Source organism: Scophthalmus maximus, chromosome 10 (assembly GCF_022379125.1).
Source record: "Scophthalmus maximus strain ysfricsl-2021 chromosome 10, ASM2237912v1, whole genome shotgun sequence".
NCBI classification, from domain to species: Eukaryota; Metazoa; Chordata; class Actinopteri; order Pleuronectiformes; family Scophthalmidae; genus Scophthalmus; species Scophthalmus maximus.
The window spans coordinates 6,214,628-6,231,117 of record NC_061524.1 but is presented as its reverse complement, the minus strand read 5'-3'; the positions used below and the strand labels follow the sequence as shown (position 1 = coordinate 6,231,117).

Here is a 16,490-nt window from a genome sequence, read left to right as displayed (position 1 = left end):
ATATGGGGGCACATTTGGGATCCATGCCCCAGTCTGTCATTCCTGGGGTCTCATCCAAGCTAGTGAGTCTCTAATTAAATAATAATAAGAGGACAGATGGAAAAACCAAGGCCGTCCCTCTTGATAATGACAGATGTGGGAGTCGGCCTTTGGTCAGGGAACCCCAGGCAGTGATGTGGTGCGGTTTGTGGTTAACACAGTCACTCACAGGTGATCCAGATGGACCCATGTCTCCCTTGGGTCCCGGGAAGCCCATGACACCATCCTCCCCTCTGGGACCGTGAGGACCGGCTGGGCCTGCAGGACCGTAATCTCCAGGCTTCCCTCTGGGTCCCTGAAAACCCATTTTACCATCAGATTTAACACGTTTCTATCGCAAAATACAATCATGTGACAATTCATCTGCCTGATAACAAAGTACTACCTTCTCGCCGTCCAATCCTGGTGGACCCGGTAGACCAACTTCACCCTACGGACACAGAAAGGCTTGACTATAAGCTACGCCCCATGGCAGACGCACATGAGCCCATGATACACTGCATGTCAGTTGGTTTCTAGTAATCTGATTAATCACAAATCTCTTAGCTGTGTTGGTTTTGGCAACATGTTGCTTCAGGCAATTGAAATGAGGCATGAAATACCTTTCAGGAAGTCCAGTTTCAGAAAGAACTCCATGAATTTAAAGACTTCTCAGATGCAAAAAACAAACAAACACTGCACTAAGGTGGTCCCTACATCGTTAACTTATTCTTTTGGCCATGTCTTGTATTTATCATTTATCAATCAAATGACCACAACCGTATGACATGAAAAGCCTGGGCCACATAGACTATATATTTATTTTCATATATTTGAGATTTCATTGAAATCCAGTGAGTAATGACAATGTGTGAGAGCGTCACACGTTAAATTGTCATTCTAAAATGTCTCCTACCTTGACACCAGAGAGGCCAGGGGGCCCTGGAGGCCCAGGTAATCCAGGGGGACCCTATAAGGGAAAGGGACCAGGTCACTCAAAGTATTTTGATTACTGTGTTTGCACATGTTGTGATAAACCCAGACAGTACTTACCATAAGGGGTATGTTGCGAATATCCTGTGGAGGAATATTAAAATGTTAAAAATACTTCACTTCTTTTTTTTAAAGTTGTATTAGATCAGAGAATTTAATCTAATTACATTGACTTACATTGTCATTATTCTGGATTTCAGCTTTTCCTGGCTCTCCTGTTGGGCCTGGAGGACCCTATACGATGGAAATGACATAAAAATTATGATTTGAAATCCTCATCATGAACCTAATGAAACTGTTTCTGATGAAATAATATGTCAATATTTGTAACATGTTGTCCTGAGTCTGCCAGCAATTACTTACTCTTGGTCCAGATGGGCCTGCGGGACCTGCTCCCCCCTACAGGTTAAATGGAGTTATAACACTTAGATTCTTCATAATAATTCTTACTTGCGTTAGAATTTTGTATAAAGGTTTAGCATAAAGTAAGTCTTCATGTTTTGTCTTAGCTTACCTCGACTCCCTGTTCACCCTTTTCACCCTGTAAGAAGAATGTCATAAGGTGAACACCATGAGCACTCACTTTTGTGGAAGTGTGAGTCGATGATCTGCGATGCAGGAGCTGGTGTATGTGCAGGTATGTGTCCACTAACCACACTATTTTCCATTACCTTGGATCCTGTTTGGCCCGGCAGTCCTGGTGAGCCTGGTTCTCCTTTAATACCTTGGGCTGCAATGCTCGACCCTCCCTTCTCACCCTGCCATGCAAACAAAACAAAGTCTTATCTGCATGGAATACAATTTATTATCAATATTAATGAGACAACCCCAGGTGGCCAATGGAATACTGTTAATCACATATTATAATACTATAATCAACAGTAGGATTCCCTGATAAAACTATCTTTAAACAATATATAAGATTCTAATCCATTAATTGTTAGGTGATCCACAGAATGGATTAATGCAACATGTAATGTACACTGCTATTTTATGTGTAAACATATCATCCACATCAACAGGCAGATGGGAAAAAATTATTAAGCATAAAAATTCACACTTTGACCATGAAAATAGCAGTTTGATTCAATACATTCCAGCTCCTTCTCCACTCACTAGATACCATCGTAATCTCATGGTCTTCATCAGAAATTTAAAAAAAGCTTAGTTGACATGGAGACAGCTTGATTGACATTAAAACGCATGTAATTTTGATGGTATGTTATAGTCATATCGGGCAGATGGTAATTCCCGTCTCTGGGTGTCAGATGAGAGTGTCCTTCTGGATTCTATTCGTGACTCCTGGTCGATGACCTTTGACAGAGAACCACTGGGATACTTCTTGTCCCTGGTGAGTTAACAGTTTCTGTCCTGGTCCTTAGTCATGGAGGGATTATCATTCCTTGTACCTATTGGCCTGGAGCCCCTCCCCACCCCCCATTACGAGTCCTCGTCAAGGACAATTGATGGTGATGATAATATACTGTCATCTCCGTGAAAACTAAGCCAACTGAACTCGCAGTAAGATCGTAATTGAACTTGAGTTCAAGATTATTTTTGCCAAACAACCATTTCTGTGCATTCCCACAGATCACAGCACATCCAAGAATGGTTTCCAACAATCCATTCTTCCTTGATCCAAAATGAGTTAATGCATGTCGGGGTTTTGTTAGAAATGAAGGACAAATGATATGGATATGGTAAGGTTAGCCAGACCAATTCTGACCCAGTCTTTAACAATGGCTGAATGTTAAAGATGCTATTATTTAGAACAAAGCACTCCAACAAAATGAAGCACAACTATATTACAACTGGCACAGAAATGTTAAACAAAATGTGCACAGTCTTAATTTAGGGTTTGTCACAAACGCAAAACGGTGATGTGATGAATATCGTCCGGTTAGTAGAAGAATATGGATGACTGACAGAAGCACAGGCAGCGGATGCTCATTCCATTCCAGGCCTACCCTGTAGCCCCTCTTGCCAGGAATGCCAGGGGTACCAGGGATGCCAGCCTGGCCCTTTGCAGTGGAAGAAAGACATTTCATGACCCCACTGATCAGACTGAGTATGATTATCAAGTGCCACACACACTGCTCCGAACACTTTACCTTCAACCCAGGAGATCCTGGGAAACCTGGTTCTCCCTACAGTGGCGTTGGACAAGATGCCACAAAAGTCAAAGAGGGCAGATAACGGGAAAAAATATGGTTGATATGAAGATTTATTTTTTCTTCCAGATGCTAAACAATACATGCAGACACACCTAGACAGCAAGTGTTCATGCAAATACATGGATGGTTTGCTGAACGATCACGCCTAACACAGGACAAGGTCCTATCCCTCTGCCTGTGTGCAAAGTGCTTTTTGGAAAAAGGTGCAAAACGGCCACAATGAGATACAAAACAACTAAAGAGATGCACAAAATGAGATGCATAATAACTAAACTAAACTAAAGAGACACAAACAGACCCAAAGAAGAGCACAATGACCTCAGAGAGATGCAATAGGACCAGAAGAAGTTGCAAAAGTTGCTGCCATACAACTAAAATACATGTCTCTCAGTCAGGTAACTATTTTGTATCCCTTTTTAAATCTGCGTGTCTTTTTTCTGTGTAGGAGGGTGGGGGCCCAGTGTATAAAAGTCAAAGTATGACGTGAAATGAAAACTGTGACTGATCTGAACTGAAACATATGTTAACAGCCACAGAACGATAAACCCGCTGAAATTGGATGTTAAAAATAGAAAGGAAAACACACTCGTGTAGATCATCTGTGTTCATCGTGCTCCCCTTTTCAGATGAATGAGTAGATGGTTTAAAGTTGATGTGCAGCCACAGCTGTGACCACACAAGCACACTCATGGCTGCTTTGTAGTGGATATTTTGTAGACTTTGTACATACCGCACACCAATCAACTTAGTCCCTGAGTAAGTGTTGTGCATCTTTTGTGCCACTAGAGAGCAGGGCAAGCCAAGATGTCAGGAGGGGGGGTGGGATTTTTTGACTGTTTTAAGTATAAAACATCTGTAGATGTATTAAATCATAATAATTACTATGTTAACGATAGATAATAAAAAATATATTTAGTATATCACCTATATAGGACGAAAAAACAGTCCTCAGGTACCTGACTGTGAGGAGCTCTTTATGTGAGAAAGCGTGAATAATCATCTCTAGCTCAGGTTGGGACACATTTTTTTTGTTTTAAAAAAACATGCCAAATACTCTGGGCAACCTTATAGCTATATTTTCAAGAGCAATGACCAGAGCCTCCGTCTCATCTGTGGTCAGTAGAAGTTGTTAAAAAAAATGAAATGTATTATTATTATTATTATCCCACCCTTAATGGCGATCAAGTTTGTCCGTACACATCTGCATTTGATAATAATGTGACCTATAGGGGAAGCATGTATTGAGCAAATAATAAAGGACCCAAGATGGAACCCTAAGGTATACCGCAGGAAAGAGCAGCAGTATCAGACCTGTAGGGACCAAGCAACACAGATTGGAGATAAAGAGGCCACAATTGATGTCCCTGACATTATCTTATCCACAGAAACATGACAACAAAATTAACTAGTAAATACATTTACCACTAATAACTAATAATCAAATAATAATTAAACTACAGTACATTGATTACTGTTAACATTTTTGAAGAATCTTTGAACAGCAGGCTGCAGTTGTCAAAGGTCATATTAGTTACTACTGCTGCTACTGCTACGAATGCCACATCAGGTACTCTTTGGTCAGATATGTGTGACTGTACTGTTCACATTCATGTGTCAGGTGGAGGGTGGAGATGGAAAGGACTGCATGTCCAGTGTGGGAAAGCCTCACAGGACCTTGATTATCCCCGCTACACTTCGTAGTGGTGACGAGGCTAAACACGGGGGGGTTCCTTAGAGACACTCGGCAACAACCAACATTCCTGAACAGGAAACAGCATCTCCCTTTGATCTGTGACTACGCCAAGCGGCTTGCAGCAGCATTCCCCTGGTAGCCTTGGATGTCTGTCGTTCATCCACCATGTTTCCATTTCAACAGCTCTCCCTTTCTGCGACACTCAGCGGGTGCAGGCCCACGTGGATCTGTCACATTGGCATGCCATGTGACGATATATCAATATGCCAATCTCTTTACGGAGGCCATGCAGACACCTTATTTCCACAACTACATGGAGGGTCAGCTCGATCAGTCACCATGACTCATAAAGGAAATGCAATCATCCACCAGTACAGGAGATGTATTTAAAGCCTCTGTTGAGTCAGGCACATTTAGTAAAACTAGTTTCAACTTCTTTGGGCCTTCATCAGGGCAGAAAAATGAAAAGCCTGGTACTCTTTGTGCACAAGACAATGCAAATATCAACCTCACAAAACGTAATGATATATATCCAACATGGTAACATTGAAACATTAAATACATACAAGAAAAATAAATAATGACAACATTGCCAATTACATCCAGGTTTGATATGTTCAGGCAGGTAATTTCTAGATAAGACCATATATTTCACAGAGCTGATCCAATCAGTCTGCGAGTCATCTATCTGTTGTCATTCCCTACACGTCATGTCCAGCGGTTGCACTCAGTGTTTCAGCCTTATTGCTTCCCCTAACTTCCGCATCCATCCGCTCCCATTCGCCTGATCAGCTCATTCTGCCATTGTTCCCTGCAATGTCACCAGTGTTTTTCTTTATTCCTATTCTCCTCATTCCTGCCAGTATCTGTACCCGACCCTTGTCCTTTTCCTCTCAAACTTCCTATTCCGCACTTTGCCTTTTCAGGCTTTGTTCAGCTGCTTGGATTACCAACCATAAGCCGGTTCACTGACGATTCAAAAAAGTGCCTTCATTCTTCCTACTTGTCCTTGGATTTCTACTTCCTACTCCACAATACCCTATTCACAAATGGTCTCTACAGAGCCTGGCAGGCAGTGGGGGTAATTAGACAAACCCAATAAGTCTCATTAGCTCAGGAGATGTGGAATTCTTAAACAACTCCTTGATTTTCAATAACCTCTGTGCACAAGCAAATGAAAATGACCATAGACGTATTCGAGAAATCAGTTTTGTCATAACTTTGCTATTAGAAATCCAAAACAATAAGTGTTGCATACCAACATTTGGCCACTGACGAATAACAGAGCAACTGGAGAACTTAATTGCCGTCTTCCCCTCTGTTAATATTTCCTCCAAAATCCTAGCCAATACACCTACAGGAACACTAGACCATGAGATCATTATATAAGTTGTTTTCAAAAGTAGAGCTTATTGGATCAGTCCAAAGACATTGTGTAGGTTATTTTACCCAAAAAAAGCAACAAGCCCCGGAGGTGGTCGTTTTGTCTGCGTCCTCCGTGTCTAGACATGGGCCTGTTGCCTGCTGGGCGCTTTGGAACTGAAGCGCTCGAGTCTAGAAACGTCATCATTTATGGTCTGTACTGTGCGCTTCTTAATGGTCATTGTGTACACCACAAAAATTCTATCTGGCCCACTCTGTTTCGCTCTCAAGGCACCAGCGGCCAGTTCTATGAGATTATACATAGAACAGATTTCCCCTGGGTTGATGGAAGCCGCAACTCCTCAAGCAACGATACCCTGACAATAAAGGAGCAGCCTGCAAAAGCAATTTCTCTCCGGTATTAGACAATACGGGCTGTTTCCAGATCGCTATTTCCTGTGGATACCAACAAGTATGCACTTTCCTTGAAGTTTTTTCTGCTTTTGATTTTTTCTTCCTCTTCCACCCCATCTGTGAGGCTTAATGGAGAAAACACATGGCTGCGACTGCTACTACCATGCTACCATGACCGAGTGGAGCTGCTCTAGGTCGCCTGGGTCTCCTGAGGTGCTGGAGTGCATCAGATAATTAATGCAGAGATTAGAAAAAAAGAAGAAGAAAAAAACAGATCCTTAGCATATGTGTTTAATTTTTTTTAGGTTGTTTTTGTTCAAAAACAGACATCAGCTCCACAGTTCAAAGTTTTTTGAAGTGCCTTTCCTCTAGGAGATAAATTTAACCAGGGTTTCACTCATCCAGACCGGAGCGGCGACATCTGTGGTCTCACCATGCATAAATAAACCTTGACATGTCACACACACACACACACGCACACGCGCACACACGCAACTCCATGCTTGCCTGTCACTCTACCTTCTCGCCCCTGTCTCCTGGTAAACCCCTCTTTCCTTCATCTCCCTATAGAGTGTACGAGAGAAGCGGCTCAGAGAAGCAGCGGGGCAGTAAAAGCAGACACGCTCTCTCAACCAGGGGAAAAAAATTCAGAGATGAGCAAAGGCTCTGGGGGAAAGGGAGTGCTCCTTCTTGACATGGAGCTGACAGGAGAAGATCTAAATCTTTAGAGGCGACATCAGGGGCCTTCTAATGTTTTGGTCCCCTGGATCAAAGCAGCAAAAAGGTTGCCTTGGATAAAAAAACAAAACTTAAACAGTAGCCAGTGGAGAAGTGATTTCTCATCCAGGCAAAAAAGGTGACTCATGTTAACCCCCTTTGATTGGCATGTACACCTAAGGTTTATTCTAGACACAGATCCAGACTCAGTTATCCTATTCCCGGTGAAAGGTTCATCATATAGGACTGGTAACGGCTTCCATAAACCTAATCCTAACCTAAGGGCTGTGATAACACTTTGCTGAATTAAGACTACACAATAACTCATCTCTCTCAAACCTGGCTGATTAATTTGGCAAGGAGTGTCTTGTGATTCTGTGAGCAAACTGCGTAGTTGAGTGTGTAATGTGTCTCTTAATGTATTGATGAGTACAGGCTCTCTTCCTAATTAAACAGTCTGTATGTAATAACAGTTTTGAGATTATATCAAAGAAGCCTAAGCATTGTGTTGCGGAGATATCTACTAGCATGCCGACCTGCTGGCCCAGCCCGTCCCACCTCGTAATAGGCCACCTCTATTAACATGACAGCCTGTATGCTGAAGTTAGATTCACTGAGGCCAATTTTAGCTCAACATGAGGATGAGGGTTGATTGGCCAGTGAGCCAAGTGCCAACCCAGGAGAAGGAGAGGGGGAGGAGGGACCTGTGGGAAGGGCCCTGGACTCAGGATATCTGCAATTCTGAAGTCTTAGCTATGGCTCTGTACAGAACATAGGACATGGGTTGTAACATTGACTGGCAGCTATTCCCAATATATTTTGGCATTATTATTATATAGAAGAAATTGAAAAAGTACAAAATCTTACCTCAACTCCTTGGTCACCTTTGACTCCCTGTGAAGCAAAGCAGATAATGCAATTATATAAAGGAAAAAAAAAAACGGACCACAATCAGATCAATCCACTAGATGGAGCTCAAGATCCTCTATAAGTAGTAAAATTACTGTGTTTGACAAAAATTATTTGTCGTAATTTTGTCAAAGGGGAGAAGAAGTGCAGCATGGATCCGGCTCATCCGGTCGTAGTACAAAAAAGTATAAAGAATCACATCCCAGCAAAGTGTAGGGTTTGATGAATAAACTAACAATATTTCAAATTAAATATATTTATCTGAAGATGCAGTGACTTAGTTCTTTTTCCGCAGATGTCTACCTCATTCAACACCCAAGACTCTCGGATTTTGTTGATCCAGAAGTTTATTTGAATAATCCATTAACGATTCTTTAAAATCTCAAGATCTATCTTGGCAGTTGCTGCTGTGCAAAATGCAGGGGTGACTTGTTGTAGCTGGTTCAGTTAAGGCCTCATCCCCCCCAAAAAAAGAAAAAGAAAAGGAAAATTGATCATGGCTGCTATATGAGGGAGCTAACGCTAACTAACAGGTGCCTGCAGATATCAGGCTTATGGTGTTGTCATCAAAAACAGTGCAGATGAATCAGACTGAGTTTTTGATCTGTCTGAGGTCAAAGTGATCATTAAAGTGGATGTGCTGTATTGAGCTGTACTTATTTTTTGGAATATGGACAGTGAATATGTTTTTAGGTAGTGCAGGAAATGAATAATGAAGAATTGATCGAAACATACTGATTAAGGGCTGAGTGAATAAAGATAAAACGGAATTGGCAAATCCGTGCTGATATCCAGCCGTAGTCAAAAGCCTCAGCACGTGGATGTTAAAGCAGAATAAGCAGTTTGCATTTCGTTTTAATCTGCTTTTCACGAGTTATCTCATCCCTGTTGTAGAACCTGTAGCGCCACAATTTGAACCGAGATGTAAACCGGTGCCTGCAATAGGGCCCTTCCTTGTCCTCTTGGTGACCTTCATCTCAGTAGCGTCATGACTTCATAAAGCTCAGGGCAGAAAACAGAAACAGGATTCGGGTTTGATCTTAAACAAAGCGAGGCGGAAGAATGGTGGAAGTTTACAAGGCAATAACCTGCACAGAAGCTTACGAGGTACTTCAAGCAGTCTGAGTCGCAGCAAAAGCTGCTTTATAAACTGAAGACTTAACACTGTGTTTTCCCCGTGACCTTTGCAGTTCATTCAATCTGGAGTTTTTATTTCTGGCTCCAGGCAAAATTACTTCCACAGAGAGTCGTGTCATTGGTGTATACTGTATTCTGTGGCCTTGTTGTAACTGCAGCAGCACGATATCCACATGACTGACATGTTTTAGCGTCCTTGGAATTTGGTAGACGGGTAAGAGGAAAAAGTTAAGATACACAAGCAGTTATCGGATGTAAGAATTTATGAATTATATTTTTTTACTTGAATCACTTAGCCTTTACTAACAAAAACTGCGGAGGATCCCCAGACGCTATCACTGTATTTGAAGGTTTGGTAATGTACCGTAGTGTTCCCCACACACTATGTGTGGTAATATTTTTATCTTTCCCTCGAGGAAATTGGACAACTACAGACTACTTCTGATGAGTTCTATGGAGCTGTTGAGTCTCTTTTGGTTTTTAGGACATGCAGCTGTTTTTCTGTGAGAGAAAGAATTGACCAAACCCACTGTGCACCAAGTTTGCGTCTCGCTGGTGAACACAGCGGGACCCCCCCTCCGCCCCAGCAGCTGAAGAGCCAGTGAGCTAACTGTCAATATTGGAGTTGGCCATTCGGCCAGAAACACAACTCCAAATGAAATGGATGCTAATGTTGCCCTGAGTCCACCTGATGCCGGCTAATATGATAACCATGGCAACTTCATGAGGTGATAATGTGTCAGATTATCATTTTTTGCTCTAAACACTCTTAACAGCATTTACATTCCTTCCTTTTTCCTATAATTTCACTCCTACTCAAGTGAAATTAGAGCTCGGTAAAAATCGTTCCTCCAGCGTGAGCGGGACACCCTCGTCCCCTGTCCCGGACTGACCTGCCACAGACTCAGACGACTCTATTTCATTCTTTTGTTGTTTTTATTTCAAGTGAAAGACACAACTTGGCGGCTTTCCTTTAGTCATCACTAAAGCCCACCCAAAAGTCTCTTGTAATGCCATATAATGGCTTGGATTAGTGTCGAGCAGTTGCTGTGTACATGTGCGTGTGCACGTGTGTCTCCGTGTGTGTTCTCTAGAGGAAGTCTGTTAAGCCACGGAAAGGTGCAGAAGGACAAGCATGTGGAGAGCGTAGCGGGCAGAGCTCACTTTGACCCCCCCAAACGACTTCAAAGCCAAGGTTAGATCGACTGTCATCACACAGTGTGTGCATGCTTATATCAGTGTGTGTGTGTGTGTGTGTGTGTGTGTGTGTGTGTGTGTGTGTGTGGACATGCTGTGTCTCCATCCCTAAAAATAATACGCAATAATCCGGCAAACACTTTCCCTTCATTAAATGTCAAAACCATAAATGTGGTAGCAGATGCTACCTGCCTCATTTTGTGAGGTCACAGCCTCTGTGTTTATATGGCATAAGTTTTAAACAACCCTCAAAGCTTCATATAATATATATATATATATATATATATATTTTTTTTTTAATCATTCAATAGAAGTTAAGATTAAAATAAAGACTGCTTTCGCTTGCCAATAAGGGCCAAGTGAATCAATTAACTTCACAGTCTTCATGAAAAAACTCTAACAATATGGAACTTAAGCAATCTGACTTCAAGAGGGTATCTACCGAAGACAAAACATAGAGAGCAGAGAACTTAACACGGAAATGAATCCTTTCTTGCTGCTGTTGTTAAAATTAGAAAAATGCTTAAGAATGGAACGTGAAATACAGATTTTTGTTTGTCATTTCTTACTTCGACAACGTGTTAGGAAAGGAATGATAGTAACTAATGTACTTAATGTACATATGGCATGTGAATAAAAAGCTAATCACATCTTTTTTTTATTGCCTAGAACCTTCGTAAAACACATATCAACACCACAACCAAATACCAGTTATAAGACAGATAGAGAGCTAAATACCTTCGGGCCTACGGGACCTGACGGGCCTTCGTCGCCTCGATCACCCTGTGGAAAGACAGAGACACCAAATTTGACCTAACACAAAAAAGTTGTGAGTCAGACAGCAACATTCTGCAGATAGTTAATAGTTTGTTAGAACCATATCCTCCAGAAGAGCTCTGAACTTATAAACTATGATCTCTCGGATGTCACTGGGTAGTATGCTCTCACAGCCTCCGTTCGTGTCACTGCTTCGGCAAGACGTTGGGGAACGTTGATTTGAGATTGCGCTCCATGCGTTGTCTGCTGCACATTCATGCTGCCAATCTCCTGTGGTCAGCGACAATATGCTCAGATTGACTGTGACATTCAGACCATGATTGATTGGTAGTAACGGCCCAAAGAGTGTCGAGAAAACAATTCCCCACAGCGTAAGACCACCACCAGCAGCCTGGACTGTTGACACAAGGCAAGGTTGGCTCCGTGGATTCATGCTGCTGATGCCAGATTCTGACTCAACCATCTGCAGCGTCGGCAGAAATACGGATTCATTGGATTTCAGTTCTTGGCTGTAGTGACAGTCGTGAAAACTGACGTGGTCTTCTGAGATGCTTCTCTGCTCATCACAGTTGTAAAGAGAGGTCTTCTGAGTTACCGTAGCCTTTCTGTCGGCTCCGACCAGTGTGACTCGGTCTTCTCTGACCTCTCACGTCAACAAGGTGTTTCCGTCCACAGAACTGATAACTGATGCTTCCTCACCATTCTGAGTCAAAACTCCAGAGACAGGTGTGTGTGTGTGTGTGTGTGTGTGTGTGTGTGTGTATGTGTGAAAATCTCAGGAGATCAGCAGCTTAAACCAGCTCATCTGACACCAACAATCATGTCACGGTCAAAGTCACTTTTTCCTCCATTCTGATGTTTGATGTGAACATTAACTGACGGTCCTGACCTGTATCTACAGGATTTTATACATTTCACCGCTGCCACGTGATTGGCTAATAGGTTAATGGCACGAACAAGCAGCTGGACAGGTGTTTCCTAGTGACATGCTCGGTGATTCGATGTATTTAAGGCAAAGCAGAGCAACATGAAATACTACTTCCTTCTGCTTCAGCACTAACAACCACAGATACTCAAATGCACATGATACATATACAGTAAGTCCACCAATACCTTGGGAAATGGATGGATATTGCTTTATGGTCACAATTGCATTTCCATAAATTACTCATCGGACAATATATACAATTGTGTCCTGGAATAAATATTTTCAACTCAGTCTGTCCAAATGCTAACAACTGTATATCATTTTTTACAAAAGGTGAAATACAGAGGGGAGCTCACCTTTTGCCCCGGAACTCCAGGCTCACCCTGGAAATATGAAACAGTGTGCACATAAGTACATATCCAGCCAGTGTAACAAATTCAGATTTACATTGACAGATACAGATGGGAATACAGATAGGTACAGAGTCTGATGGCTTAGGCTTGATTTGTGGTCTGCAATGTCATGTTTTCTACCAAAATGCTTTCTTTGGTCATGCTGCAGCTCCGCTCAGCTATTGCTACAGCCTATTACAGTGAGAACAACTGTGAGAACATTGCTCTTTTGAAATAATCTGTGACAACTCGTCCAGTCCAAAGGAAACACAGGGATATATGGTGTTTCTGCTGTGTAGGTGGTGGGCAGCAGCTGTGCAGAGACCGAGTGGAAACATCCTGTTTCTGGTGAACTGTTTTACTTGGACCTGAGTGTGTTTTCGTGGAATGACTAGAGTCGCCGTGAGAAGCCACAGTAATGCTAATCTAGTTTTTCAGAACTGTTTGGATAAGAAAATCATTTTTCTTTTTTTTTTACCTTCATTCCTGGTAAAAGCTGCAGAAAAAACACAGACAACGCAGGAAGGTAAATGACACCGACAAAAGATCAATAATGAGAAGGTTCTGGTAAAAATGAAGGTGGAGGAGTCCCCGAACCAGACTTACCCTTGGGTCTTTTCCTGGTTTGCCGGGCTCACCAGGTTTACCCTGTACGAAAAAGATGAGCAGAAAATGAAAAAGAGACATGATTCTGAATTGATTTGATTTAAAAGTCCACACTTTTGAGTCTTTGTCGACTTCTCTTGTCTGTGTGAAAGCTGAGATGTTTCTTCAAGGTTGCTTATCAACACGAGTATGAGCAGAATTCAAATCTTCTGGCTGAACCCAGACTGGGACTCACCGGTGAACCACCCACTCCATTCAAGCCTGGATTTCCTGGGGGTCCTGGAGGTCCCGGGGGTCCCTGCGCTCCAGGGTCGCCCTGCTGAGAGACCTTGAGTTACAACCTGCCGTGTTGGGAAGAGCCTCACCACACTGGCCATGCCAACACAACAACCTCACACTACACTGCAAATAAAGGTAGCAGGGGGGGAGGGCAGTTGCAAAGAGGACGGTTAGGCAGAGAGCAAGGCAAGTAGTTTTAGTGTTTGGGCACGGACATTCATTCTTGACCTTGGCAGGTGACACTCCTTTGCGACAAAATATTCTAATCTCAAAGTTCTCTTACTAGCTTTTCTGGGGCTTTTACCACATTTCAAGGACTTCAGGTAATGTAAATTGTCCAGGTGTCAGGATATGATCAAGGTGAGACAGGGATCGAAGCTGAAGCCACCATTGACATGAAATGATGTGACGTAAATACGGAACTTCTGTACCTTGGCAGTCCCAGGACCCGGGCTAAGGGACTAGTTTTGGATCCCAATCCAAAGATTAAGGACCGACCAAAACATCTATTTGTGAATATGAGACCAAGACTGCCTGGCAGCAGCAACTGGGAGGCGGTCAAGGTCACTGACCAGATTTCAGTGGACGGCTCGGGAACGGTCAAGTAAGACATTCACGTCTCAAGACAAGAGACCAAAATCTCGGAACACAGACATAGTTTGTGATTCTCCTCGTTATGTTACCAAAGTCTGGTACTTTAAGTCACATGATGACACCTGAGCAAGTTGTATTGGGTGAAGGCCACTGAGGTGAAAAAGCTCCAGAGAAAACGGTTAGGTTTACTTTTAGTTACGAATAATTTATCACAGATGTGGTTATGACATCAAAGCACCAGGAAGAATTGAACCTAGTTTTTTTTAAATTTTGACACGCCAGAAGTAAGGCTAATGGGCCTGGACCTTGTTGTCAAAGGTACTTGAGCTCACATTAGTTAAGTATATCTTTATATCCTAACAATGGGTAAAAACTAAGTTGTAGTTAGAGATCGCAAAAGAACGCTTTGGCATTTATTTGAAAGAGGTGGGCGTGGTTTTGACATTGATATTTCCTGAAGCTTCTGTGTAGTAGGCAGCTAATCTGTCTGCAGTTATTCTGAAGACTGTCCACTGACAGCCAGAGCCCTGGGGATTATCTCAAACCAAAGCCAAGACTAAACAAAATCAAATAAAGGAAATTTAAAATGAAACGAATAAACACATCGCACGGGCTCAAATAAATCTGTCGGGCTGCTACGCATCCTGAATCATCCCCTCTTGTGCTTTTCGAGCAGGAATAATTCCCAGCTATACATGCAGCTTGTGACATCAAATTTCCTGATTTCAACGCGTCTAATATTTTTCCCTGTATGGAAATATCCATTATCACACAGGGCAACGAGTTTGGCACAGCATTTAATGTATGATGCTATAGTGCATGATTTATTTGCACATGTGGTCCAGCTTAGAGGAGAACACAGTGCTAGCTTTACTTCAGTCACTCAGCAATCACTTTGTAACTAAAGGAGAACACACATATAGCAGTTCAGGACCAGCATCCACTGCCAAGCATCTATTCTTATATAATGGGGAACATACTCAACTACATTGGGTCCATATTTTATATTTCCTCCCCTGTCCTGCGGTGCAGAATGTGTCCAGATATGATTTATGTCTCTGTACATGTTGGGCTTACCTCAGAGGTTATACAGAAGACAACAAAGCTGAGTACACTCCTGTTAAATATCACTAGGATGTTAAGAAATTATGAATCCTGTCCATTTAATACAATTTGATTGGTTTCTAGCCAAAGCTCGAGCTCATTATTAAATTAAATTAAGATGAAAGATCTGTACTAGAGAACTGCATCGAACTTCCGTACAGCCTTTATTAGTGAGATTCTTTTTTTAAATTCTTTTTGATGACATCCCTGACGTGGATGATGCCAGTCTTGAACAAATCTCTGGAGAAATGTTTTTCACAGATGATTCTTTTCAGCTGGTCTTTGCTGTTGTTTTATATCTTGGCTCTGTCCTCTGCTATACAAATTTAAAAACAAGGGTTTCTATTGAATTCAAGTCAGGGAACACATTCGGTTGATTTTTGCAGTATGTTTTGGATCATTGTCACGTTGGAAAATTCCTCTCCTGCCAATGTCCTGGAGCCTGGGAGCCATCTTTTCATTCAGTAATTGGGTATATAAACTTACATTCATAGTTCCATCTATAAATGTCACATCCCCTACATCTATTTTTCATTGACGCAGCCCCACAACGGCACACGCTCGCCTCCATGTTTCATGGTCAGTACTGTGCAGTCGCCATGGTAGTCTTGTCCGAGTCCAAGCCTGGTCAGGATGCTGGACCTCATCCCATCCCCCCAAAAAATATTGTGGTTTTATTTGACCAAAGAAACTGCTGCAAACATCCATCAGGACTCTTTTCCTGGTCTTTGACAAAGTTGAATCTTACTGTGAGTAATGGTTTTCTTCTTGGATGTCATCATTAGAGGTTGACTTCCTTCGATCGCTTCCATTTTGTCTGATCAGTCACTGAAACACCAATTTCCACAGATAACACTTGTACCAAGCCAATTTAAATGCAGGGTTGCATAAATGGTACAATGTGGTTGTTTGGCTCTTCCTATACATCGCAATCACTGCTGGTACTGTGTTTCTGCGTATGTTTAGTCACCTACTGATGCCCCGGTTTCCTAACAATCTGGTTTCTCCCTTCAGACATTTCCTCGCCATATGGAGTCATGTGGCATTAGACACAAACCAGGCCTAATTAGACAAAACTGTGGTGGTCACTTTTATGACTTTGTCCATGTTAATAACTGGAATTCAGAGGTGTGCTCACATTGGTACCAGTGATCAAAGGTACAAAGTACAAACTTTTGTGACAATGGGCACATTTG

General features: G+C 42.2%; 1 protein-coding gene across 21 annotated transcripts in view; it reads right to left on the bottom strand.

Moving 5' to 3' along the window:
- col13a1 (collagen, type XIII, alpha 1) overlaps nt 1–16,490 on the bottom strand; it is a 94,513-nt gene that overhangs the window by 18,419 nt on the left and 59,604 nt on the right. For 14 of the 21 annotated variants that reach the window (XM_035606269.2, XM_035606271.2, XM_035606275.2 and 11 more), the window contains 17 exons: nt 13,553–13,636; nt 13,318–13,359; nt 13,190–13,207; nt 12,676–12,702; nt 11,353–11,397; nt 8,239–8,265; nt 7,174–7,218; nt 3,123–3,158; nt 2,979–3,032; nt 1,683–1,769; nt 1,526–1,552; nt 1,375–1,410; nt 1,189–1,245; nt 1,072–1,095; nt 935–988; nt 425–469; nt 209–334 (listed from right to left, as the gene is read on the bottom strand). In XM_035606269.2, the coding sequence (XP_035462162.1) occupies nt 209–334; nt 425–469; nt 935–988; nt 1,072–1,095; nt 1,189–1,245; nt 1,375–1,410; nt 1,526–1,552; nt 1,683–1,769; nt 2,979–3,032; nt 3,123–3,158; nt 7,174–7,218; nt 8,239–8,265; nt 11,353–11,397; nt 12,676–12,702; nt 13,190–13,207; nt 13,318–13,359; nt 13,553–13,636 (834 nt within the window). The remainder of the gene's footprint in view (nt 1–208; nt 335–424; nt 470–934; nt 989–1,071; nt 1,096–1,188; nt 1,246–1,374; nt 1,411–1,525; nt 1,553–1,682; nt 1,770–2,978; nt 3,033–3,122; nt 3,159–7,173; nt 7,219–8,238; nt 8,266–11,352; nt 11,398–12,675; nt 12,703–13,189; nt 13,208–13,317; nt 13,360–13,552; nt 13,637–16,490) is intronic. The other 7 variants (XM_035606270.2, XM_035606280.2, XM_035606287.2 and 4 more) reach the window with 2 other exon arrangements.